Genomic DNA, 25,274 nt, shown 5'->3' with positions numbered 1-25,274 from the left:
TTCCCTGTTCAATATCATCTGATTCTTTAATAAACTGTGTCTATTTTGGTTTTTTTATACGAACCCCCTGACATTGTGTTTGCTATTTTGTATTTGTATGTCTGTATTTTGTGCTTTGTTGATAAAGCGTATTCAAAAAAAAAAAAAAAAAGCGTGCAGACCCTGAAGTGGGACACAGCCAGTGTAACATGACTCCTCTGTGTGGGTGTAGTCCACATGACTTCCTTTTGGAGCAGAGCCAACAGTTTGTGACGCAGTATTTTTTAATCTTAAGTCTAGATGTTTAATATGTATCTTAACCACATATCCAGTAATAATGACTATATAGAGACCGCTGGAGCTCCATGTACACTCTCCGTCCGCAGTGTTAATAACATCCGGACCTCAGTCTCTTCAGCGGCTCTCGGCTCGAGCTCAGGCCGCATTCAGTGTGTCAGTGAGCGGTAGAGCAGCGGCTCCTCTCCGCCTCCTCCACAAACTGATTGAGGCAGGAAAAGCTGCCTTCAGACATTATAAAGTGGATCCACAGTAGCAACGACTCTGAGTTCAGCTGCTGACTATCAACTAACTGCTGCTCTTGTTACCATTTTCTACGTACATGCACACGCGCACATATCTACACGCAAACGTGTACTCGCCCTCGTTTGTCCCTTCTTCATATTTTGTGAGTTCGTGACCGTGAACTATGGAGCGGCAGATTTGTGCTGCAACTAATCTACAAACAGTTGATGTTAACGAGAGAGAGAAACGAAACATTATAGACAGCTTCTGTTACCTTAACACGGAGCTTTACACGAAGACGAACAGCAACAGTCAACCACGAAGTTCAGGAAACTGAAAGTAAACGCTGAGCCGGAAGCCCAACCCAGACTAATTTGCGTTTAAAAAAACCGCATTCACGCACCAGGCACAATAACTTAATGAAAATATGTCGATTGATGATCAAAAGTCGTGATTCGTGTGTTGCCCTACATTCATTCGGCTTTTACACACAGATCTCGGGTTTATATATAATACAGAAGCTGTTTCCTGAATGAGTGCAGCACTCCATAGTCTCAAAATGGCCGCACAGCTCCACCAGCCTCCAACAGAGCACTTTGTAAACGGACACCGGTTATTCAGCTCAACGAGTAAAACCTATTTTTACACATGAAGTTTGTTAGTGGGATGTTCGCTCTGCTCGTTTTTGACCCGCTAAATTGCGCTGTTGTAGGCAGACTTTTTTTAAAAAAAAATTATCGGGTTGCTGCAGGAATCACCAGCAAGCATTTCCACTCAACATGAGCGGATTTTAGCATAAAGTGAGATACAAGAAAACTTAAAAGTGTGTGAACTACACTTATAGGGCTGAAAGGGCTGAAGTCCAAATTAGTAACTCTGTGTTCTTCACACTGAGCTTTATTCACATGGACTGCTGGTTGAAGCTGGCTTTCTCTCCGAGCTGGACTGGAACAATCATAGTAGCTGTGATTATTTATACGAAATGCGAAAGCAAATAACATACCAGAGGATAATTGTGCATGTTGTGTAATTTCAAAAATAACATTAATTACAAATGAAGGCTATAAAGGCAACACTCTCTCACCCATATACACAGTTATATATATATTATATATATACGTAACTATTAGGGGTGCAAGAATACATGTATCGATATTGAACCGTTCGATACAGTGCTTTCGGTACGCATATGTATCGAACAATACAACATTTTTAATTTATTTGATCAACTTTTCTTCTGACGATGCTGTCTGTGTTGAGCGCTCAGTGGATCTGCGTTCGACTACTCCGCCTAGGCTGCACTGTCGAGCGCAGATCCACTGAGCGCAGCGCAAGCTAGCGAGACAGAAGCTAAGCTCATTGCAACATGGCAACTGCCTCAACGCTACCCGAAATTGAACCTCCCCCACCCTCATTCAGATCTGGCGTTTGGAACTATTTTGGCTTTCATGTGAAGCATGACCCTGAAGGTAAGCGCGTCATGGACTAAAGTAAAACAGTATGTCGGATGTGCCACGCAATGCTCAATTGGTGGGAACTACTGCGTTAGCGCAGTAAGCTTGTTAACTGTTGACACCGTCCAGCCCCACGCACGGGGCGATTCACGGTAACTTGTTAACGGAGATTTGCCGCGTTATGGCGTTAATGATGTGAGTGAAGTTGGCCACCCCCCACCTTCTTCAAATCCAACAAAAGTGGTATCAAACATTTATGCTACGTTTGTGCTGCAAACATTTTCGTTTGTGCCGCTATCATTTTAAAGATATTCATAAAAATTTCTAGAGGTCATCAGAGGTCACATGCGTTAATGTCATTTTAACGAGATTAACGCTGACAGCACTAGTGGGAACCCAAAGAATATGACTGCACAATTATGCCGACATCATCCTCGTGCAAAGACAAGTGGAAGCAGACAAAAACAACAAGCACGCATGCTACAAACTTTACCCGAGTCACAAGGGCGTAGATTTGGTTTTGGCATTGGTGGGGACGGATGATTCAAGCACCAAACCCTGCCCTGTTTCTTTTTTTTCCTTCCTTTTTGTCTTTGCTTCTTGATAAAAGGAGAAATATACTTGCCTACATATGTTATTCTACCTGCTTTTAAACCATTCAAAATTATATTTCATAGTTTTATATGTGAATTACATAATGTTCAATTACTATTAAACAAATGACTGACTAAGTATTTCAGGCTTTAGTTTACTTCAGCCATATTCCATATAAATCAGGTATCATACAAACATAAAAATAGCTTCAAATACAGTCATGACAATAAGAGAATATGACTTTAAGGACTTAACAACATTACTTCAGTTACACCAACATCTCTGATACATCAGCACTAAGGGAACACTGAATGACCTGGTGGGTTTGTCAATAAAACTACTCATCTAAGATTACCACAAAGTAACAGATCTCTCAGCAAAATTATGCAACATTTTAGGCACTATTGCCCCGATCAAATCAGTGAGCTGGGATTTTTTATTCTCCACATGCTCTATTACAGCAACAGACATGGACACAACAACTGTATGTTCACTATGAGAAGGAGCCAAACACATGCCTTCTCCTCTCGTTAACTGAGATAAACTGCTGGCATATTTGTTTTACATCTATATTGTCCAGTCTCTCCTGGTGGACATGGTACAGCCTCTGTAAACTAATATCCTGGCTGCTCGAGGCTCCGTTTTCTCTGACAGTTTCAATCAAAATTAGAAATGCTGCTCTGAGACTGAGAGAACTAATAGTGCTGCATGTTGTGCAGTTAGTTTCCAAAACACGTTATTGATGGTTACATACAGTTTTAGACTGATGTGGGCCAAAGCCTAGCACAGCCTGTAACGTTATTGTGACACATCTTATGACTGAACTTGACTTTAAGTGACTTACAGGTTTCTTTGAAAAACACTTTCTTATATCCAGGTTCTTCCTCTTTGCTGCCGTCCTCCTTTCAGGTCCTCGCAGTGCAGGTTTGCCGCTGCTAAAACTAAACAGAGCGCCCTGAAAGGCTCAGCCAATCACATTGGCCATATTTGTCACATGAGGCAGGACTCCAGTAGAGAACGTAATTTAACTCTTTCTGCACCGCTGGGTGAATGAGACGCTGACAGATCGTTTTTTTCTTTCTATCGGGTTTGATTTCTTTACTCGAAGAGATCAAATTATTGGTGGGGATAATTTCAATAATCGCTGAATATTGGTGGGGAGATGTCCCTTCTGTCCATGCCAAATCTACGTCCTTGCCGAGTCATTTAGACCGCTGTTAGCACATGATTCTCCTTATGGGGACCTGATATGTTTAATATGCTGCTGAGAATATAGCCCAGAAGAAGCGTATAGTATAGCTTTTATTTTGGAAAGAGCCATTTCTCTGTAATAAACTCTCTTTTCTAAAGATGAGGGATTTCTCGATCAGATAGATTTATTTATTTTTATTATTTTGTTGTTTCAGCAACAGTAAATTTAAAAACTGTACTTTTGAGTTCAAATATATATTTATAATTTTAATAACTGACAAATTAAAAACGCATGAACATTTTTTGTATCAAAAAAATATCGAACCGTGACACCAAAGTATCGAACGAGGAGCAGCTGCAGGCGACGGCGTGTGAGCCGGCAGTGACTGAGGAGCAGCTGCGGGGCCAGCAGGTGCGGAAACCCCTGGCTGAGGAGCTGGACAGCTCACAGCTGGCTCTGAATGCTGTGTTTGCTGATCAGGGAGCTGAACAGGATGGTTTATGAGTGACTGGACCAGAGACTGGATAGAAGATTGGGCAATGGTCAACGGGTGACTGGGCAACGGGCGACTGGACAGACTGCACAGGAGGAGACTGAGCTACAGGGGACTGGAGGGCAGGAGACTGGACTGGAAGCTGAACTGGAAGCTGAACAGCAGGCGAGTGAACTGACTGGACTGGGGAGGCTAAGGGATAAACAGAGGTTGGTGCGGCTAATGGCTGAGCTAAAGACTGAGCTAGTGAAGGAGATAAAGCTGCAGCCTGGGCTAGTGCATCAGGTGCTTGAGCGGGGAAGAGCTCAGTTAGCCTAACCAGAGATAGTGCTAAGGCGTGAAAGGCTGGATCAGGAGGTGGATAAAGAGGTAAACTAGCAGGTGGACAGGTTAGCTCTTCCGAGCCTCTAGGGAGGTCAGGCTGGGTTCTCGCTGCCCTCAGCCTGGGCGATGGGACAGGCACGGGAGGTGGCTGGACACCAGTCACCCCCACCCGAGAAACAGGAACAGGTGTGGAGGTAGACTGGGTCACAGCTGCTCTCGTCCTGGGAGCTGGCACAGGTGTGGGTGGTAGCTGGGCCCTAGCCACCCAAGGAAATGCTGCAGGGACAGGCTGAGCTTTGGTTGCCCTCACCTCCATGAAGCCAGATAACACACACCAATGAGTTAAACTGCAGGAATGTCTTAAAGACATAAAGACCTGGATGGCCGCTAACTTTCTGCTTCTTCATTCAGATCAAACTGAGGTTATTGTACTCGGCCCTGAAAAGCTTAGAAATATGGTATCTAAGCAGATTCATACTCTGGATGGCATTACCTTGGCCTCCAGTAACGCTGTGAGGAACCTTGGAGTCATTTTTGACCAGGACATGTCCTTCAACGCACAGATTAAACAAATATGTAAGACTGCTTTCTTCCATTTGCGCAACATCTCTAAAGTTAGAAATATCCTGTCTCAGAGTGACGCTGAAAAACTAGTTCATGCATTTATTACTTCCAGGCTGGACGACTGTAATTCATTATTATTAGGAAGTCCTAAAAACTCCCTGAAAGCCTTCAGCTAATCCAAAATGCTGCAGCAAGAGTCCTGACAGGGACTAGAAGGAGAGAGCATATTTCTCCTGTTTTGGCTTCCCTTCATTGGCTTCCTGTTAAATCCAGAATTCAAAATCCTGCTCCTCACATACAAGGTCTTAAATAATCAGGCCCCATCTTATCTTAATGACCTTGTAGTACCATATCCAACACGTTCTCACTCCCAACTCGTCAAACGTGTGACGCATGGTCAGGCTCCCTCTGCTTCACCCCCCTCGCGTCGAGAACTGACGTGCAGGGTCCTCTCATTGAATACTATAGAGCTCCCTAAACGTTGTTTATTGACGACAACAGATTGCCACGGAAGAGCCTGTTGTCCGTATATTTATATATTTCCAAAATCACATTGTAGTGACGTGTACTGAACACAATAAATTATATAATGTAAGCAACTACCTGAGAAACAGCAGATACAGCAGAGAAATTAATCATAGGCTGTTACTTTTGTATGTTTATTGCATTTATGGAGGGAGTGGTGTATGCTGGGTAATGGCACAGCTAGTGACTGGGTGACTTTATTCACCCGCTTCGGCTTCAGTACATCTGTAATAAATATGTGCAAGTTTCAGTGCTTCGTTTAAACTGTATGATACTTATACTGACCCAGGGTCAGTGTAAAATACAATCCTAGCTGTGTGAACAAAGCCTGGCTCCTTTAATCCTGCATGACAAACCTCAGGATGCAGGTTATTATTACTCTTTCCTGCTGGCACACCTGAGAGTCAGCTAGAAACTTACAGTGACGTGGACATCATGCAAAGACTGCCAGACTCTGTAATATTGCAAATGATCAGTGACTCATGTTAACACTAAACTTTAAACGGCACCTCTGTGTCTCTGTGTGCTGAACATCTAGGATTGAGTCAGGCTGCATTGACTGTGGGACTTTAATGTGTTAAAAGCAGCTTGAAGACGGCTCAGAAACATTTGAAGATTAAAATTTAGCATTATGGCTGCTGGTGGCTTGTAAAGCCTCTACTCAGCTGTATTTTTGTTACTAATTTATGTTCGTTGTTGTTTAACACAGATTTCAGAAGGGCAAATATGCTTAATAGTTTACCTAGATTTCATTTGTCAGTGTGGGACTGCTGAGTCACCTGAAGAACTCATTTCATTCATTCTCCACATGATGTTCATTTACAGAAATGTTTCACAGGAACGGATTCCTCCCAAAGGGTGAACTAGTGTGTTTCCATAGATTACCTCTGTATGAATGTACTTCTTAAATGAAGGCAAGTGTTTGTCCTTTTTTGTTCCTCAGGTACAGTACGTGATATCAAGGGCAGGCGGTCAACACTGGGGGAAGACAAGAAGCAGACGTACTTCCAAGAGGGAGCTGCAGTGAGGACACAGCCAGGTCACTGAGGTCAGAATCTGAAACAGCTCAGGTTTATATTTTAGGTGTTATAAAAAAATCAAAATGTATTTATAAAGAAACCTTTAAATAATAGTCATAATTATGATTATTATAAGAAATATCAAACATTTAAGTGGATTTTCTGTTACACATATTGTGTTAGCCCTGCAATAAACTGGCAGCCTGTCTTTGTCCTGTATCAGCTGGGATAGGCTTCATCCTCCCGCAACCCTGAATTGGATACATTGTATTCCAATTATGTAATCTGATCATTTACAAACTCAAGGTATCTAATCAAAATGTAAGTAATAATTATAAAATGGGAAAGCAGAAATAAGTGTGACATGAATGTAAATGTGTGAGCTGACATAGAGGACAGCTACATGCAGTCTGAAAAACCTTTGTTGTCAAGTTTGCAGGTATATCAGCACGAGACATTCTTACATAGAAGAGACGTTAAAGTCTCTAACTCAGTGAAGCATTATTGGTCCCGTCTGTTTGGATAAATATAGTAAGTTGATGTATGTCCATTTATTGACACATTTTCTTAAGTGCTTATCCAGTTCAGGATCACAGTGGAGCTGCAGCTGGATATGTTCACTAAATAAACCTTACAAAAGTTAACAATAAACCTGCATCCATGTACGTTGTTGTCCACAGGATGAGAAAATCAAACTGGAAGACTGTGGAACATGTTAATAAATGTTTGTGTTTATGCCTGTGTCTTTCACAGGAGGCGCTGGAAGGTTTCCCTAATAGTTCCTGGTGAATCAAAGCAGAACCATAAAGGTTGCTGGACTGCATGATGGCCTTACCCCTGAGCAGTCATCCTGTTAAAGGAGGAACCAGTTAGAAGCTGTTTTCAAAGTAGCTGAGCAGATTTCATCTCAAGTAAGCGATTAACTGTTTGTTCGTTTGTTCTGCCACTTAAAGAGCATTTAAGGACGTCTTTTGAGTGTCCAGTTGAATTAATTCTACTGGCTCTCATGGTCATTTGTGATTATGGACATATTTTTCATGTTCATCCAGCTATTTAGTAAATTCTACCTATTTAGTAATATCTGTCAGCTATAAAATGTAATATAAATATAAAAATATCTAAATATCTCCTGTCCTTTATGTTTTAATGATGTAAGTCTGTTATCGTGTTACATTAGCATTCCTCACATATCAGTGAGATGCTGTACAGTACAATCCTACTGACACAGCAGAGGGATAACGACGGCTATTCAACATCGTTACACGACACATTCGAGCTGCATGACGCAGACAAAGTGACTAAATCATCTTTTTGTGGTTTATTGTCTTCAAACCAGCAGACAAAGCTGATGGCAGAAGATGTCAGAGAAGAACTTCAGGCCGTGGACTGAAAAGGTATTTTTTTCTTGTTATCAAAAGACATTTGGAGTGACGGCTTCTACAACTGGTTGTGCTAAAGTAAAGCTTACAGTCTAAGAAATCACAGTGTTGATATTCAGCACAAAGAGAAAAGCTCACTTGTTTGAATTTATTTACAATCATAGTTTTTATAAATTCTGACTGTAAACAGCTTTTACAGCTTTGATATTGTTTGACACTCAATATCAGGTTTAATTTAAAGGTTTCTGTGTCCCAATGAGCCATTTACACTGATCAGTGTCAGTTTAACTGTAACACATTCATTATTTAGTTCCAACAGAGAAATAACTGAATGTAAAAAATGGCAGCCCTCAGGCCAGGTTTATAGAGATATATGCATGCATTATGAAATTTATGTATCCCAGATCATTGTTATTCATCTAGTCATGGCAGACCCACCCCTTCCTCCCAAGTTAACTGCAACCCAAAAGAACTAGTGGGGCTATTTACACACTCACAACCAGTGTGGGGTAAAAAGAGCAAAGCTGTCAGCCACAGATGTGCTATAAGAGTTAGAAACTCTACTTATGGAGAAACTTTCTAAGTCTAACAGGGGACAGGTACTCCATGATATAACCCCACATACAGCCCAGCCATAAAATGAACCAAGTCATTTAGTTAAAGACAGCATGGGACCAAATGCATGTAACCAGCCTGCACCAACCTGACATTTCTTCCTCCTGAATTAAATGAATGAATGGATGAAAGTTAAATGACTACAAACCTAAAGCCACTAGTTCCCACACTGGAGCTCCCTGACACTGTGTGTTAACCGTATTTAGCTTGTATCAACAGTTGTAACAGGCTAAGCCACCTGAGACACTGCATTGAATGATTGTTCCTGTCTTAATGGTTTCAGCTGACTGGTTTCAGCTCAGATGTTCTGCTTTTTCCTTTCAGTAGATCAAAGCAGCTCGTGCTCCTTCTGCTTCCAATTTAGAAGAAGAAGAAGAAGAAGAAGGCGAAGGCTTCAGCGAAGTGGCGTTCATGGTCTCAGTGAACAGTCACGGTCACACACTGCATGTGGTTTTAAAAGCAACATTGTTCACCACAACAATGGAGATGTGTAATATTAGTGCAGCTACGGTTTGTTTTTGAACATCAGTTCTGTTTTCTACTTTGATCACTTAGACCAACAAAGTGTTGTTTTCAGATTCTTTCTTTTACATCTATAAACCACCTGTTCATTTTTTTATTACAATTAGTTTCACATGAATGTTAGTGTTTCCTTTATGATCTTTTACTGCTTACACTACACTGTACATGTCTACATTAGAGACATTTCTGTTACCTGTTTCTGTTGACTCAGAGTTGTGAAATGTTCTTTTATTTGATGCACAATATGAAGTTCACAATTTTCTTACAAATAAAACTCTAATGACAAACATGAACAGCTGTGCTTATTTCTGAGACATGAGTTTATTTAGACAGTGTGCATCTGTATGCTGAAGCTGTCATGGTGAACCTGAGGTGATGGTCAACAGAAGGCAAATATATATCAATGTAAAACAATATTGAAGTAATGTCTTTACCCTCTGCAGCGTGTGGACGCTGTGCACGCAGTCACCTTATTCACTGTAGTAAACATGCACCGCTCGCTCACGTGACTGACTGTCTCCATGGTTACATCGTATATTATTAGCTATGTAAACAGCTTCCAAAGATACCGTCATAGCTCTCTGCAGCTGTAACACTTAAACACTTTGCAAATCATTTCATGTGTTTGATAGTTATGAAGACAGAATATGTTTTTAAGGTCATGCTAGGCGGTTGCTATGGTGGTTGCTGTGGACTTGGGTGGACCGCGTCCGATTCCTGTTATTAGCTGTCCGCCGTAGGAAGGCTGCGTTCCATTTACAAGTAGTGACAGTCTGCCGCAACTCGAACTCAAACCCCGCTTTGTTCTTTAATTATAGGCCTTTTATAGCCGTCCGTGACACACACACACACACACACACACACACACACACACACACACACACATAAAGCACTTTGCCTCACCATGAGAATGCAAGTTTACCTAACCTAACCTTTAAAGTATCTGATATAGGATAGAAAAATGAAGCAACCAGAGTTTAATGATGAAGACTCTGGGTTCTGTAGTTCACGTTTTACAGTCCTGAATGACTCTTTGCATATGATTTATTGAAGAGGACTTTAGAATGCACTTTACATTTAGACTGTTGCTGTTTCATTTTTTACATTGTTGCCGTGTTATGTCATGAATAAGGTTCACCTGCTGGGGGTTTGATGGATCAGCTGCACAATACAGTCAAAGACAGACTTCATTCATCATATGCAAGAATCCTAGTTGGATTTTTGTTGTCACTCATGTTTTTGAACCAAATATTGAAAACAATTCTGACAGACTGGATACCTGGTCAGGGTGTACATTACCTTGTACTCAAGCATCCCAGGACAGAGCCCTGCCCCACCACGAGCCTGGGTGGATACGTGGTTATAATATAAAAGGACCGATACTGAATATGAATATTTCATGAAAATCAAATTATAATACAAATTCCTAGGTGTTTGTTATATCCAGCAAGAGTAATATTGATTACATATGTCTGAATTGCTAACCCTAACCCTAACCCTAGCTCCACAGACCACAATGCCCTGGACTGTCACTATTATTACATGCTGTGAACATTAGTAGCTTTGATCACAGTTTATGTTGTAAAAGAGAAGGAATATTGGAAAGAAAGATCAACATTGTGATATTATTTCTTCCAAACTGACCAGAAACATGCTTGTGAGACTCTCACAGCAAAGGATCAGACTCACTGTGCATGACGGCTCAGGCCAATGATGTCTGTTAGATTGTCAGCTGTTTAGTGCTTCTGTACAGTTAGGGTCACCGTCTCTATGTCAGAAGAATTAATATGCGGAAAACACTAAAAGTTGATTGTCTTCCAATATTCTAGCATAATTAAAAAACTTTGACTTTGTAAGTACATATTATTAGTCCTAATTCCAATATGATTCTTCATAACTCCTGCTTTGAAATACTGAACTTTGAAATTGACCTGATGAAAGATCATTCACAGTGGCACTCTGTCAGGATCATTCTGACTGTAAGATCACTGTATTAATCTGAATCCTTCTGAAATGTGCTGTGAATGAATGCTGATGCAACTCACTGTGGGAAAGCTGTTAATAAAATGAATCTGTGACACATGCAACACATTCACAGAGGAAGAGGACACAAAGGGAGGACACGCAGAGGCTGTGTTAAAGTCAGAAATCCAAATCTTTAGTCAAAAACAGGCGGCGGTTACAAACAGGAAGACAAGCAGTCCATCAAACAGTCTACAGGGTCAAACATACAGAGAATTCAAACAGCAGTGAAAAATAACTGGACACTGAAAAACTTAAAGCAATGTGAGACGCAATAAAAGGAAGCAGCGCAGTATATTCACTGAATTATCATCAATTACAAAAGAGAAAAAGAGAAAAACGATGATTTCTAAGAAAATAAACCTTGATGGAAACATACAGAATGTAAACTGTGTGAGTTTGGTGAACTTTGTTAGTAACAAATGAGAAAAAAAAAGAGAGACAAAACTCAGTATTCATGAATAATTAAAAAGCATCTAAACATTCTGGTTGTGGATTTTTACAGTCTTAGTTCCGCTCGCTGTCATCATTATAATCATCATGATCAATGGCGAGGTCCTGAGGTGGGCGGGGCTGTCTCTGGTGATGTCACCATGAAGGAACAGCATCTGGCACGTGTTGCTGAAACATCCCAGTACACTGGTGTAGTTTCCTCTCCAGCTGTTGGACATGTGACACTTCAACATTAAGGGGAAGAAGAAGAAACAGTGTTAGGTCAGGTGACCACATGGTTTCTAAAGTAACTGACAGGAAGTAACCAGGCCGTTAGAAATGGATGGCATGTGTTTAGAGTTACTGGAGTTGGGTAACTCTACTTACCAAAAGCAGAAGCACACAGATGAACAAAGCTGCTGAATGTTGCAGGAACATGCTCATGTGTGGTGGTCATTCAGTGCTGCTCCGGCAGGTTAGACAGTCCAAGACTGATATGCTGCCCATCTGAGAGTTTGAAAACACACATGCAAAGATTTATTTTGTGTTCCAGCCAAAGTTGGATGTTCATTTTTGTCCTTTAAAAATGTTTGTGTATTTGAAAGCACTAACATTTAAGGATGACTTGGATTGTTTCCTTTAAAGGGGAGACAAGTGTATCCACTGATCCACGTCACTTTACCTGGATGATGACTCCTCTCTCCCTCACTCAGAAACACTCCTAATATAACCAAGCAAATAAATAATATTGAAGATTTACTTACATCATTACAAAAACAGCAAAAACATCTTCCTTTGATTCCATTCCTGCTGAACATCAGGCAACAAATATCCCAGTAAATCACAGTAAAATGTAAAGCACATGTTTTCTCTGCTTTGTCTAACCTCTGCAGAGCCTCTGTCAAGAAAAACACATCTGTAAGCATAAAACAAATATACATTTCATAACACGTCACTGGACAAACCTCGGTCAGTTGATTTCCTCTGTGCAGTGCAGACGAGCATCAGTCAGCAAGTCAAGGTGGTGAGATGGACTGGTGTCCTTTGTGACTCTGCTGGTTCTTCTGAGGAAACGCCACCGTCTCTCCACACCGTCACCATCTGTGAGCACAAACTGCTGCTCTGCTCTGCCAGCATGTAGGAAATCACATATCACACACAAGGGTGAAGAAACATCAGAGCTCGAGTTTGGAGACTTTAGATCCAAACAGATCAAAGCAGCTCTTAGTTTCAGCGATCAGACAAACAATGATACCAAACTGATTCTGTATGAATACAATCTGGTATTTTCAATACAGGTGTCACATTAATTTATTAAAACTAATACAGATATATGTATATATATATTTTTGATAAATTAGTTTGCTAAATTATAAGAATATATTTTTTATTTTTTTTCATTTAACAATTGCAACTGAAAGAAATTAAATATTGAACAAAAATATATTGTCACATTCTGAGCATGCTCAGCATGCTGACAGACTTGAAGTTGCTACAGATTTTAAGAAGTGATAATTATAGGGAAGAAACTTCTCTTTTTCATCCGTTTAATCAAACATTTGCTGCCTCAGATGTCTCAGTCCTATAGCGTTCTGCAACTACAACTAACCTGAAGCTTGGATTTGGCTGCAGGTGCCCCTGTACATCCTTCTCAACATGTGGGTACCATTTAATCCCACTTCTTCCTGAGCTTTGCTTCATCACAAGACCAAAGGTGGCATCCCGTGTCACGGTCTTATCATCATCCAGAAGAAACATTTGAAGAAACATCATGGAGAAGAAACATTTACGCGCCTCCTGGTTTTGTTTTCTGATCCTGCAAAAAGACTGAGGACAACAAAGCCCAGAGAACACGAGATACACAACATCCAACATTCAGACTCAACAGCCTCCATAAATGAAGAGCACCAGGTTGGTTCAGTTATAGTAGATATAAGCATACTTCACATTACTGGGTATGAATAATAATGAGGAGGCAGTCACAGACAAACAATAACTCCAGCTGGGAGATAGAAAACGCTGTCTGGGTCTTGCTGGATGTTGCTGGTCAGAGTCCACACATTGGCAGAGTGCTTCTTGGTCCCACTGACCCATGTGGACAGCGACTGTGGAGAACTGTCCTGGAAAACAGAAAAGAGAATTAAAATAACAAAAAGCCAAACAGGATTTCCACAAAGACTCTCTTGGAATCAGCAATCAAAAAATCACTGGTTCATATTTCAATTAAATGTATATACACATATTTGGTATACATATTCAGTAATGTGCATACATTCTTATATTTGTACATATATTTATTCTTATAAATCTCAGATTCCCATTCTTGTATTTTGCTTTGTTCCTATGTTATTGTATTTGCTGTTGCTTGTGAAGCTTGCACACAAGAATTTAACTCGCATGTGCTGTACCAGTGTACCTGCACATGTGATGTGACAATAAAAGTGATTTGATTTGATTTGAGAGGTAGTAAGGAACTCTGGCCAGCTTTACCCCCTCTGTTTACCATTCGGTTTAACAGTTGTCATAATGAAACAAAAAGTCCAGGGCTGTGTGTTTGTGTCTGTGTGTGTGATAACCCCAGTAAGAAGTGAGTTCTGTTCCTGGGCTCCCACAGAACAACTTTTTTGTCATTTTGTTTTTGTCAAAGCTGCCCATTTCATTTCAAAGCCTATTTCAAAGCTGTGACAGACTTTAGACTGTTTTGCAACACACACAAAAACACACATGCAAGGTGGAAACACTTTCAGTTTTGTTATGAGTAGGGGGGTGGGGCAACATTGCTGCTCAAATTCCCTTCTGTTAATTCTGTAATTTCAAAAAAGTCATGTGATTGCATGGTCTCATCGTCCCTCCTCTGAGGGTATAAAATTGTGCAACCCTACCTTCTCCCTTCTCTGCCTCCTCAGCATCACAGAGCTTTCTGATACAATACAGGTAAGATCACTTGAAATGCTGGAATTGGGAGATCAAGATAAAATTACAGATTACAGAAAGAGAACATTTAACTAATTGAAAATGAAGATCCTGATTGTAATTATTCTCCTAATCATCAGATTTACCAAATGTAATTCTTTAGAAATAGATGGGATTAATTTTTTTTGTTTGTTTTACTCCAGAGCAAGATTTTACTGACACCTCACTGTGTGGATCTCTGTCATCAATATGGCAACGTAAGTACAATAAGTACAGTTAAGAGATACAGTTATCTTCATGTTTTAATATATCATCATGCGCATTATCATCAAAACTGATCATAAAACTGTACAATTGAGTGAGCTTATCCTTACAATATTGATTTTTATTTTTGATAAATTTATTTGCATTTTAGCCTCACCTATGAGCTTATGCCAAGGTGAGGTATCTGGTGTCCAGAATTCATAAAAATTGCTATTCCTCCTGAAGTAATAGTCAGAATTTAGGTTTTCAGATAGCGATCACATACAGTTAGGGGTGGGTTTAAAAAAACTGATTTCCTGATTAAAATCAAATTTAATTTGAATGTGATATCGAGTCATTACATTTTGAAATCGATTTTTAAATATAAATGTTGTTTTACCACCAAACAGCTAAAACAGCAAACAATTAAAAAGCAGGTAAATGGATTGCTCTAACTTTGCACACTTCCTGCACAACTCTTTCTCTCTCTTAGTGTACTTCTAGACCATTTTCCCATCTCAAATCTCTGTTTTCTGCATTATTCGCTTGCTTATTACGCATCAGTCTACTGTTGTGTACAGCGCTGTCGGCTGCTTTTTTTTTTTTTTCAAAAATGACTTCCAACAGGAAAGGCTAATTTCTGCTGTTCAGTAGCTACCGGATAGCTTCCATTTTTGATCTACTGCAGAATATTTTTAAGATGATTATCTGCTATAAAAGACCAGGCCATGAAAATCTCCTTCATATTTTTCTGCGTTTTACCATCAGTCACTTTGACACAAAGGTATCTGCTGTGATGCTTACACCTCTGATGAAGTCCCTTAAGTGCCAGCTTTGTTTTTAACACATAGATCGTTTACACAGAGTTTGTAATTGCAGAGAAATAGTCAAATAATTTGCAATGAAATATTCTTAATTTAAAAGGTTAATCAGGTTCGAATCATTTGTTGAATAGTTTAGTATTTTGTTTGTTTGTTTTTCTTTATTATTATTATTGTTATTTTTTTGTTATTTTCTTCTTAAGTATAACTGGACATTTTCTATATGCTCATGTAAAGCTGAGGAGCACGAGCCAAAGAATTTCATTATGGGTAAATGTGGCTACACTGTTTATCTGTATATGACAATAAAACTTGAACTCAGTGACAATACCCAGTCGTACATATAAGGTCAAGGTTAAATTTGTCATTTTACGGGCAATAACTTTTGTGTGAACCCATAAAAATATAATATTGATATCCCTGCCCCATTAACTTAATCATTTAGGTCAGTATTCCCATCCTTTTTTGCGCCACGAACTGATTTAATGTCAAACAACATTTTCATAGACGGGCCTTTAAGGTGCTGCGGATAAATACGCCAGCCTGGGGTAAATCCAAAAAACACATGAGTCCATGACACAATCTGGGTTTTGTATTTTCTGATTAACCAATGTTGAGGTATTCCCTAGAAAACTTGCAAACTTGCTCATATTTAGATAATGCATAACTTACACATAGACCTTCTGGGGGAAGCTCAGGAGACTGAAGATTATAATCCTCAGAGCTAGAGAGAGCAGAAATCTCTGAGTGGCACTTGGCAAAAGCGGGGAGAAAGAACTACTTAAAAAAAAAAGAATTTTGAATTAATTGTTTTTCAATTATAGATAACTAATGTGAAAATATGTAAAAGATTTATGAGACACAAATTACATGTAACACGTTTACAAAGTAATAGAGTTGATGGGACACATTAGCAGAAAAAGAGAAACTTTTATTTAAAATAAAAACATTTTTTTTCTGTGTTTGTATAAATATCAAGACCTTCTCTTACTCATACCCCGCCTCTCCCCCTATGATAGCTGGGATAGGCTCCAACGCCCCCCTGCGACCCTGAAAAGGATAAGCAGGGGGCGCTGGATAGATGGAGGTTGTGAAGTGTACTTCACTTGTTTCAGACCAAATTTATCTACTGGAACAAATACACTAACCTAAACCTGAGCTTCATCCTGAGGCTATGCTGACTTTAGCTTTTGGGTGGAATCATTGTCACTCTTTGAAACTATTGTGTTTTCAGTGTGTTGATATAGGATACTAACAGCCGCTAATATCTGCTGTCTAGTAATGTTTGTTGTTTGGTCCGCTTGGATTAATTTTATTCTGGTGGCTTAGACTTCAGTAATTATTTTTAGGTCTGTGTTTATAAATGAGTAGATGGCTGCATGGAGGGAAGGATCATAGGTTTGTACAAAGATAGGTTTAAAATCTTTCTTAACTGTCCCCAGCGATGTATTTGATTTGCAATGGATAAAAGCCACCACATAAAGTTTTAAACACGTGTTGAGCTGTGTTTAATTTTTTCAACAGGAACAACTCATCTAAATTCAAGGCTGTCATCTCCAGAAGTACTTGGATCTCTTCAGGATCTCCTGCTCTCTACCATCTGAAACCAAAGAAAGAGGAGTTTGGAATGCTGGCAAAAATGACTGTTGGAGAAAAAATTCCAAAAAAGACAAATAAAACCATCTTGCTTGTGGGTGAAACAGGAGCAGGAAAATCTACTCTGATAAACGCTCTTATCAACTACACCATGGGAGTGAAGTGGGAGGATGGAGTCTGGTTTCAGATCGTAGAGGGGGAGAAAAATGAAAACCAGACAGAAAGTCAGACATCAAATGTGGTCGTGTACGAGATTTTTGGCTTTGAAGATGAAACTCTGCCCTACTCTCTGACCATCATCGATACTCCTGGATTTGGAGACACCAGAGGGATTGAACATGATGCAATCGTCAGTCAACAATTATTGGACTTGTTTCGATTGGAGGATGGAGTTCATGAAGTTCATGCAGTGGGTCTGGTGATGAAGGCAACAGATAATCGACTGAGTGAGCGACTGATCTACATATTTAATTCAGTGATGTCTCTGTTTGGAAAAGATGTGGAGAAAAACATTGTAGCTCTCATCACACACTCAGATGGAAGACGACCTAAAAATGCTCTCAAAGCTCTTGAAGTAGCAAACATTAAATGTGCCACAAACGAAAAGAATCAGCCTGCTCACTTCCTGTTTGATAACTGCCAGGATGAAGCACGAGCAGAGAATGAGCTAGAGGAACTTGAGCATTCCTATGATGTCACACAAAAAGGAATCAAGCAGTTGATGTGTTTCATAGCAGAACTTGAACCTCGACAGCTGGACACAACTGTGGATGTTTTGAACACACGCATCAAACTGACGGCCTGCTTTCAAAACTTGCAAGACAGAATTGAGAAGATTGATTTGAAGATCAGTGAGATTAAAAAGACCGAGGAAGATGTGAAGCTCTATGAAAAAGGCTTGAAGAATGATGAAAACTTCACCGTGGAAACTGATGAAGTTTACAAAGAAAAAGAAGCTGTCCCAGGTGGAGAGAGATGGTTTGGTTTTTTTAAAGGAGCTGTCTCTTGTACTGTCTGTGAGGAGACCTGTCACTATCCATGTACAATTGCCAAGATTCCTGAAAAGTGTGAGGTTATTCAAAATGGCAACTGCATTGTTTGTACCAAGAAGTGTCCTGCAGAAAAACATGTGAAAGACACCGAGAGATATGTGAACAAGACAAGGAAAGTGAAAAAGACCATGGAAATCTTGAAGAGAACATATGAAGTAAACCAAGAGGAGAAAAAGACCCTTTTGTCATCTCTTGAAAAGGAGAAAGAAAAGCTCGATGAGGAGAAGAATACTCTGGTGAATGAGTCTTATCAGCTTGTTCTCAAGCTGGAGAAGATCGCCCTGAATGTTGATTCATTGTCCACCAATGTCCATCTGGACATCCTGATTGAGAAGATGATGGAGAAAGGAGAAAAAGAAAAGGTTGAGAAACTAATGAAGATAAAAGCCAGCCAGAGTAAAGGAGTCCAGACAGTGCTGCGATATTGTTACAGCAAAGTAACATCAGCTGGAAGAGCAGCATATAACTATGTCTTCACATCTGGCCCAGACAGCAGTGTAGACTAGAAGTTCTGCACTCTTCATTTAGATGATTAAACATCAATAAAAAAATGTATTTCTTTTGTAAGACATTTGATGTTCATTCCATTACCAAATTAGAAAATAGATTTAATTAAATGGAGAGTAGAAACCTGTCTTCTGTACCTGGACAGGGGCTTAGAGACACTTGATTTCCCAGGAATCTTTTTCCTGTAGAACAACCTTTATCACATGAGCATAAACATCTCTAATCAGCTTTTAACATAAGATTGTAAATACTTTATCTACCCCATATTTGGGAAATGCTTCTGTTAAATCAGTATAAAATAAAGAAAGAAATATGAAAACAACAATAATAATAATACAGGCAGCATGATGGTGCAGTGGTTAGTACAACAGAATGGTCCTGGGTTGAAATCCAGGCTAATTCCCTTGAGATGACTCCACAAAATTGTCAAATAGTTCTCCGTACTCCTCCCATGAGTCATACACCCAGTCACTGTAGAATCATCAGAATATGACATTAAGCCAGAGTTGTCCTGACGTTGAACAGGAATAGAGAAGTCCTAGACAGAGGACTGCCCAGTCTCACATACTGTGCCCAGTCTGTCAGGTTGTCAGTAATCTGTGAGATATGTGTAGGTGAGATGTGTGTCTGTTTGGAACCTGTTGATGGTAATAATCACCTTTCTATTCTCATGGCTGCCAAACATAAAGCCTGCTCCCTCTTTGCTTTGCTGTATTGCAATTGAAAAAATCCAATATAAAAGACACTTCTGTAAAGCTACTGAATCATGCTGTTCAGATACACCTGTTGTCCCTATCTGACTCTCCTGGAACTGTCAGAAGATCAAGTGTGAAGACGAATCCACACATGAAGAGACTAGCAGTGATGTGGCAACCAGAGACCATGGAAACTCAGTAAAATGCAGGAAAACGGTCATGAATGACAAACAAATCCCTACAAATATGGATGGAGCTTAAAGTTAGACTGAAATGCTAGCATTCCTTTATTGATACTAAAATATTCAAAAAAGTACATAGAATGAAGTCTGTTAAGTAAAGCTGGCATGTTTTATTCCTTAGCTGTTTCCACATTAAATCTTCTCACTTTTCCATGAAACCTGAATAAAAATCTGTTTCACTCAATCAGTTTGCTCAGTGTCTTTATTCAATTATCAGCTGCAGTTTACTGTTTAACATTTTATCTGCTTTATTGGAAGTGTTTCAGGTCACACACACACTCAGCAAACAAACACAAACCTCTACAAGAGCTGAGCTCTACAATTCATGTTTAATGCAGAGATGCACAGTTCAAACCCTTTTTTTACTACCATGTTTCACATTCTCCACAAATCAACTTCTCTCCACATATCATAGTTTCTCCCACCAGAGATGCAAGTATAGGAGACAAGGAAGAAACACAAGGACAGAGGAATCAAAGCAGCAGGCATTTAATGAAATGAGACATCATCACCTTGGTTTTTTTATTTTAAAGTTGTGCCGTTAATGTTTTACAGCAGCTGCATCATAAATAGTTTAACCTGCTGTGTTTATTATCTCGGGAATAATAGTGCTCTTGTTTCATGTTTATTTACACTTTTAATTAAATCCACAGCATGGATCAGTGATACAGATATCAGAGCTTTTTTAATCCCAAACTCAAAACCAGTGAAGGGCAGAAAATGTGATCATCTCAAGGAACTGAAAGAGCTTCTAAAAGGAACAAGATGTTAAAGTAGTGCTTAATCTTAGCAAAAACTCTCTGTTATTTGTTAGTGTGTTGTGATGGAGCTGCTTAACCCGATAGATTTGTTTACATATTCCACTCTCCGTGTTCCCAGGGCCCTATAAGTCATGATTACGATCTTAAAATGGACCCTGAACTTGACAGGGAGCCAGTGCAGCTGAATCAGCAGGGGAGTGGCATGGGAGTGTTTGTGATGCTTTATCAGAAGCCTGGCAGCAGCATTCTCAACACCCTGCAGTCGTTCCAGGGAGGCGTTACTTAAGCAAGTAAACAAAGAATTGCAATAATCTAAGCGAGATGAAACAAAAGCATGAAGAATCATTTCCAGTTCAGAGCGTGACACAAAGGGACTCAGCGATATTTCTTCAATGGTAAAAACAAGAGCGAACCAAAGATTTAACGTGTGTGTCCAGAGCTGGGTCAAAGGTAACACCAAGGTTCCTAATGGAGGGTTTAATATAAGAAGCACGAGCGCCTCGATTTTTAATCACGAGGGTTGTATAATATATAATGTTCTTCTCCCCCTTTTGCACAAGTGGACGAGCAGTCAGGTTACATTTCACTGCGTGTTGTACTTGTATACGAATAAAGAATCATGACTCTTGTCTGAACATCTGACTTCACCTGTTGACATACCTGATGTCTAATTATCTGTTAATGTTAGCCATTCATTTTGCCAAACTTAATTTTCCAAAATAATTTCATTGATCGTTATCAATAATTTCATTTTAATTTTTGTGTTTAGTTTTTATTTCTGTTTTAACTTTTTCACATCTAGTTTTAGTTGTGAGTTCAGTTCTAGTGAACTACAATAACTTTTGTGTGTTTTGTAACACTTCTAGAGTTTGTGACGCAGTATTTTCAAGACCGACATGTTGAATCTGCGTCTAACACACTTTTTTTAAAGAACTTTATTTAACAAAAATGAGTATACAACATACGAACAGATGAAGTATACAAAAGAACAGAACATGAACACACAAAACCAGGGGTAAAAGAAAAAAGTAATAATTATATGAATACATGCAAAAATACACATAAATATTGTTTTTTGTTGGTGGAGTCTGATATTGATTGTATGTACATTTCCACATCCTTAAAATAATGACAGAAATGTGGTGTTTTGTTAGTAAACTTACATTTATGGATAAAAGAATTTAGCTAAAAGTATTAACAAATTTATCATAAAAAACATTTCTCATACTTCTTGGGGAACTTAAAGAAACAGAATAAAACATTTCCCATCATAAAGAAAACTCCCTTAAAACATGGACAATAACAAACCTGCTAAATTCTTCCAGAATCTCTGTGTAGAGGAACAGTACCAAAAAAGATGTGCCACAGTTTCTGGATGATCCCCACAGAAAGTACAATTAGTATTAATGTCCCTTATAAATTTTACCATGTAGTGACTGGCTGGATAACATTTATGTAGAATTTTCTTCTTTCACCTTATTTACAATCAAATATTTATGGGGGACCATCCAGACTGTCTTCCACTTAATATCTGGAACATATCGGCTCCAGTAAGATATTATATAAGGGAGAGAGACGATATCTCTTATTGCTGTTACCAAGTTCCTCTGAAAAGCAGATTTTTCCTATTGGTGACTCAGCTGGATCAGGGAGAGTGACTGAGGTGGATATTGAGCTGTCAGTGTTTTTATATAACATTAACGTCTAACACACATCTATACTAAATGTTCATTTACAAAGTCCGCTCTCCGTCTCCCGCTGCCCCTGTGAATATAAACGGCCGAGCTCAGACCACATTAAGGGTGTTTAGTCTGAGGCTATGTCCACACGTACACGGGTATTGTTGAAAATGGAGATTTTCCGTTTTCGTTTTAAAAAATAATCCCGTCCACACGTAAAGGCAGATATGAAGGAAAACGCTGCTAGGAACATGCCAAAGCAACAGGTGGCGCTATATTCCTAACCGTGCGCAAATGTTGGCCAATCAGAAGTCTAGAAGCCTCGGTGGGAAATAGTAAACAAAGCTGGGGTCGTATGTGTGGAGGGACAGTAACTGTGTGTGTATATGTAAGCATGTAAACACTGCAGAGAGTACAATTAACAGTAACAGTATTGTAGAAATTCATTTCACCGAAACAATAACGTGGCGCACAGTGTGACGTCACAAAAGGCGCACACCTTTGACGCTGCGTTTTCTCCGTTTTTCTCGTCCACACGTAAACGCAAAAACGGAGTTTTAGAAAATATCCACCCTGGCCGGAGTTTTTAAAAATCTCCGTTTTCAGTGACCAAAAACGCCGTTTACGTGTGGACGAAAGGTGCAAACGCATAGAAAAATCTGCGTTTTCAAAAATACCCGGGTACGTGTGGACATAGCCTGATTCCCGGAGTCTGATCACACACAGACAGACAATGGCGGACACACTCGGCCTCGTTAGAAAACATTACACACTGACTTTAATACAAACACACACAGTTTGTTGTGTGAAGAAATCCAACATGAGCAGAACAAACAGTAAAGTTCCTAAAGACAAACTGTTAAAGGAGGAAACAAAGCAAACTTACAGTTTCTTCACACACCAACAACAAGCTCCACTCCACGAAGTTCAGCAAAGAGAAACTTTGAGCAGGAAGGAAACACTCAGAGGTGTTTGGGGACACTCAGAAGCATCGAAAAGTCCGTGTTGCATTCATGTGAAACTTGGAAATTCACTAATCTTCAACTAAGTCCTTAATTGAAGATTTATTTCTGCCGGTTTTCCTGTTTGAAACACAAACATCCGTCATCACTTTGTTGTTCTTCTTCCTGCAGCGTTTGAATATTTCACCACTGAACTGATGTTTCTTCAAAGCTCATTTCAACCTGTTGAAGTCATGAATGAAAGTGCTGAGAGTGGATCACATGATGTTTAAGGTGTGTCATGTGACATGTTCAGTATTGTCACACATGTCTAGATTGTCCCTGATATCATAACTGCTCAAACACTGATGATTATATTTGAAGAATTATTACTGATGGCAGCAAAGTTTGAATGGAGCTCTCTGTCTGTGCTGATTTGTCGCCCTCTGGAGGTCAAAGCACAAACTGCATGATGTCACTGTAACCACCACAGTGACAGGAAGTGTTTTTAAATGATGAAACACTGAAATGATGCTAACGGCTGTCGTTAGGCTCACTGACAGCAGTGCTGATGTGTTCATGTCAAACACTGGCTCAGGTCAGACTCCTTCATCCTTCTCCAACGTGAGGCCGCCCTCAGACCCACAGGAGCTCTGACCTTTGACCTCCTGACCCTATCCACTTCAGTCTCTTTGAATCTTTAAATGCAAATCCATCCAAACTGTAGCAGAGCAAAAGAAGCTGGAAGCTGTTCTATGAATGATGTTCATACCAGAGTTTCTGTTTCCAGCTCAGACGTGTTAAAAGCTGCTGCTGTGCTACATTTGTCATTTCCTGCTTTCACTACCACCCATGTCAAAGTGCTGAACTCATCTATTCAATTCAATTCAATTTTATTTATATAGCGCCAAATCACAACAAAAGTCGCCTCAAGGCGCTTCATAGATACAGAGAAAAACCCAACAATCATATGACCCCCTATGAGCAAGCACTTTGGCGACAGTGGGAAGGAAAAACTCCCTTTTAACAGGAAGAAACCTCCGGCAGAACCAGGCTCAGGGAGGGGCGGGGCCATCTGCTGCGACCGGTTGGGGTGAGAGAAGGAAGACAGGATAAAAGACATGCTGTGGAAGAGAGACAGAGGTTAATAACAGATATGATTCAATGCAGAGAGGTCTGTTAACACATAGTGAGTGAGAAAGGTGACTGGAAAGGAAAAACTCAATGCATCATGGGAATCCCCCGGCAGCCTACGTCTATTGCAGCATAACTAAGGGAGGATTCAGGGTCACCTGGTCCAGCCCTAACTATATGCTTTAGTAAAAAGGAAAGTTTTAAGCCTAATCTTAAAAGTAGAGATAGTTTCTGTCTCCCGAATCCAAACTGGAAGCTGGTTCCACAGAAGAGGGGCCTGAAAACTGAAGGCTCTGCCTCCCATTCTACTTTTAAATACTCTAGGAACAACAAGTAGGCCTGCAGAGCGAGAGCGAAGTGCTCTAATAGGGTGATATGGTACTACAAGGTCATTAAGATAAGATGGGGCCTGATTATTTAAGACCTTGTATGTGAGGAGCAGGATTTTGAATTCAATTCTGGACTTAACAGGAAGCCAATGAAGGGAAGCCAAAACAGGAGAAATATGCTCTCTCCTTCTAGTCCCTGTCAGTACTCTTGCTGCAGCATTTTGGATTAGCTGAAGGCTTTTCAGTGAGTTTTTTGGACATCCTAATAATAATGAATTACAGTCGTCCAGCCTGGAAGTAATAAATGCATGAACTAGTTTTTCAGCGTCACTCTGAGACAGGATATTTCTAATTTTAGAGATGTTGCGCAAATGGAAGAAAGCAGTCTTACATATTTGTTTAATATGTGCGTTGAAGGACATGTCCTGGTCAAAAATGACTCCAAGGTTCCTCACAGCGTTACTGGAGGCCAAGGTAATGCCATCCAGAGTAAGAATCTGCTTAGATACCATATTTCTAAGATTTTCAGGGCCGAGTACAATAACCTCAGTTTTATCTGAATTAAGAAGCAGAAAGTTAGCGGCCATCCAGCTCTTTATGTCTTTAAGACATTCCTGCAGTTTAACTAATTGGTGTGTGTTATCTGGCTTCATGGACAGATAGAGCTGGGTGTCATCTGCATAGCAGTGAAAATGTATGCTATGTCTTCTAATGATGCTGCCTAA

General features: G+C 39.8%; 2 protein-coding genes and 2 long non-coding RNA genes across 11 annotated transcripts in view; 2 read left to right on the top strand and 2 right to left on the bottom strand.

Moving 5' to 3' along the window:
- The window catches only part of LOC146389368 (protein NLRC3-like), a 72,558-nt gene extending 71,545 nt beyond the window's left edge, over positions 1 to 1,013 (bottom strand). For 2 of the 3 annotated variants that reach the window (XM_084910068.1, XM_084910078.1), the window contains exon 1: positions 776 to 1,013. The gene's annotated coding sequence lies outside the window, so the exon portion shown is untranslated. The remainder of the gene's footprint in view (positions 1 to 775) is intronic. The other variant, XM_084910096.1, reaches the window with a different exon arrangement.
- A 2,492-nt stretch (positions 1,014 to 3,505) lies between these two features.
- LOC146389367 (uncharacterized) lies at positions 3,506 to 9,471 on the top strand. 2 transcript variants are annotated; one of them, XR_014797603.1, is made up of 5 exons: positions 3,506 to 4,399; positions 6,591 to 6,695; positions 7,420 to 7,577; positions 8,003 to 8,060; positions 8,988 to 9,471. It is a non-coding gene; the product is annotated as an uncharacterized LOC146389367 (long non-coding RNA). The 2 variants fall into 2 exon arrangements; XR_014797602.1 differs by having other exon boundaries at positions 8,985 to 9,471.
- A 1,705-nt stretch (positions 9,472 to 11,176) lies between these two features.
- On the bottom strand, positions 11,177 to 23,252 carry LOC146389365 (uncharacterized). Of its 4 annotated transcripts, none has more exons than XR_014797596.1 (6): positions 23,032 to 23,252; positions 13,246 to 13,756; positions 12,602 to 12,758; positions 12,249 to 12,357; positions 12,024 to 12,143; positions 11,177 to 11,881 (listed from the first exon to the last, which is right to left on the bottom strand). It is a non-coding gene; the product is annotated as an uncharacterized LOC146389365 (long non-coding RNA). The 4 variants fall into 4 exon arrangements; XR_014797597.1 differs by having other exon boundaries at positions 12,602 to 12,753; XR_014797594.1 differs by having other exon boundaries at positions 12,602 to 12,763; positions 23,032 to 23,251.
- Positions 14,522 to 20,100, top strand: LOC146389366 (uncharacterized). Of its 2 annotated transcripts, XM_084911017.1 has the most exons (3): positions 14,522 to 14,570; positions 14,753 to 14,806; positions 17,138 to 20,100. In XM_084911017.1, exons 2-3 carry the CDS (start codon positions 14,799 to 14,801, stop codon positions 18,765 to 18,767), a joined length of 1,638 nt encoding a protein of 545 aa, XP_084767143.1. In that variant the 5' UTR covers positions 14,522 to 14,570; positions 14,753 to 14,798; the 3' UTR covers positions 18,768 to 20,100. The 2 variants fall into 2 exon arrangements, with proteins under 2 accessions (XP_084767143.1, XP_084767148.1); XM_084911022.1 differs by lacking the exon at positions 14,522 to 14,570 and having other exon boundaries at positions 14,745 to 14,806.
- Positions 23,253 to 25,274: the final 2,022 nt, after the last annotated feature.

This window comes from Perissodus microlepis, chromosome 3, assembly GCF_051167445.1.
Source record: "Perissodus microlepis isolate ML-2025 ecotype Zambia chromosome 3, ASM5116744v1, whole genome shotgun sequence".
NCBI lineage: Eukaryota > Metazoa > Chordata > Actinopteri > Cichliformes > Cichlidae > Perissodus > Perissodus microlepis.
This window is presented reverse-complemented; position numbering and strand designations above follow the sequence as displayed.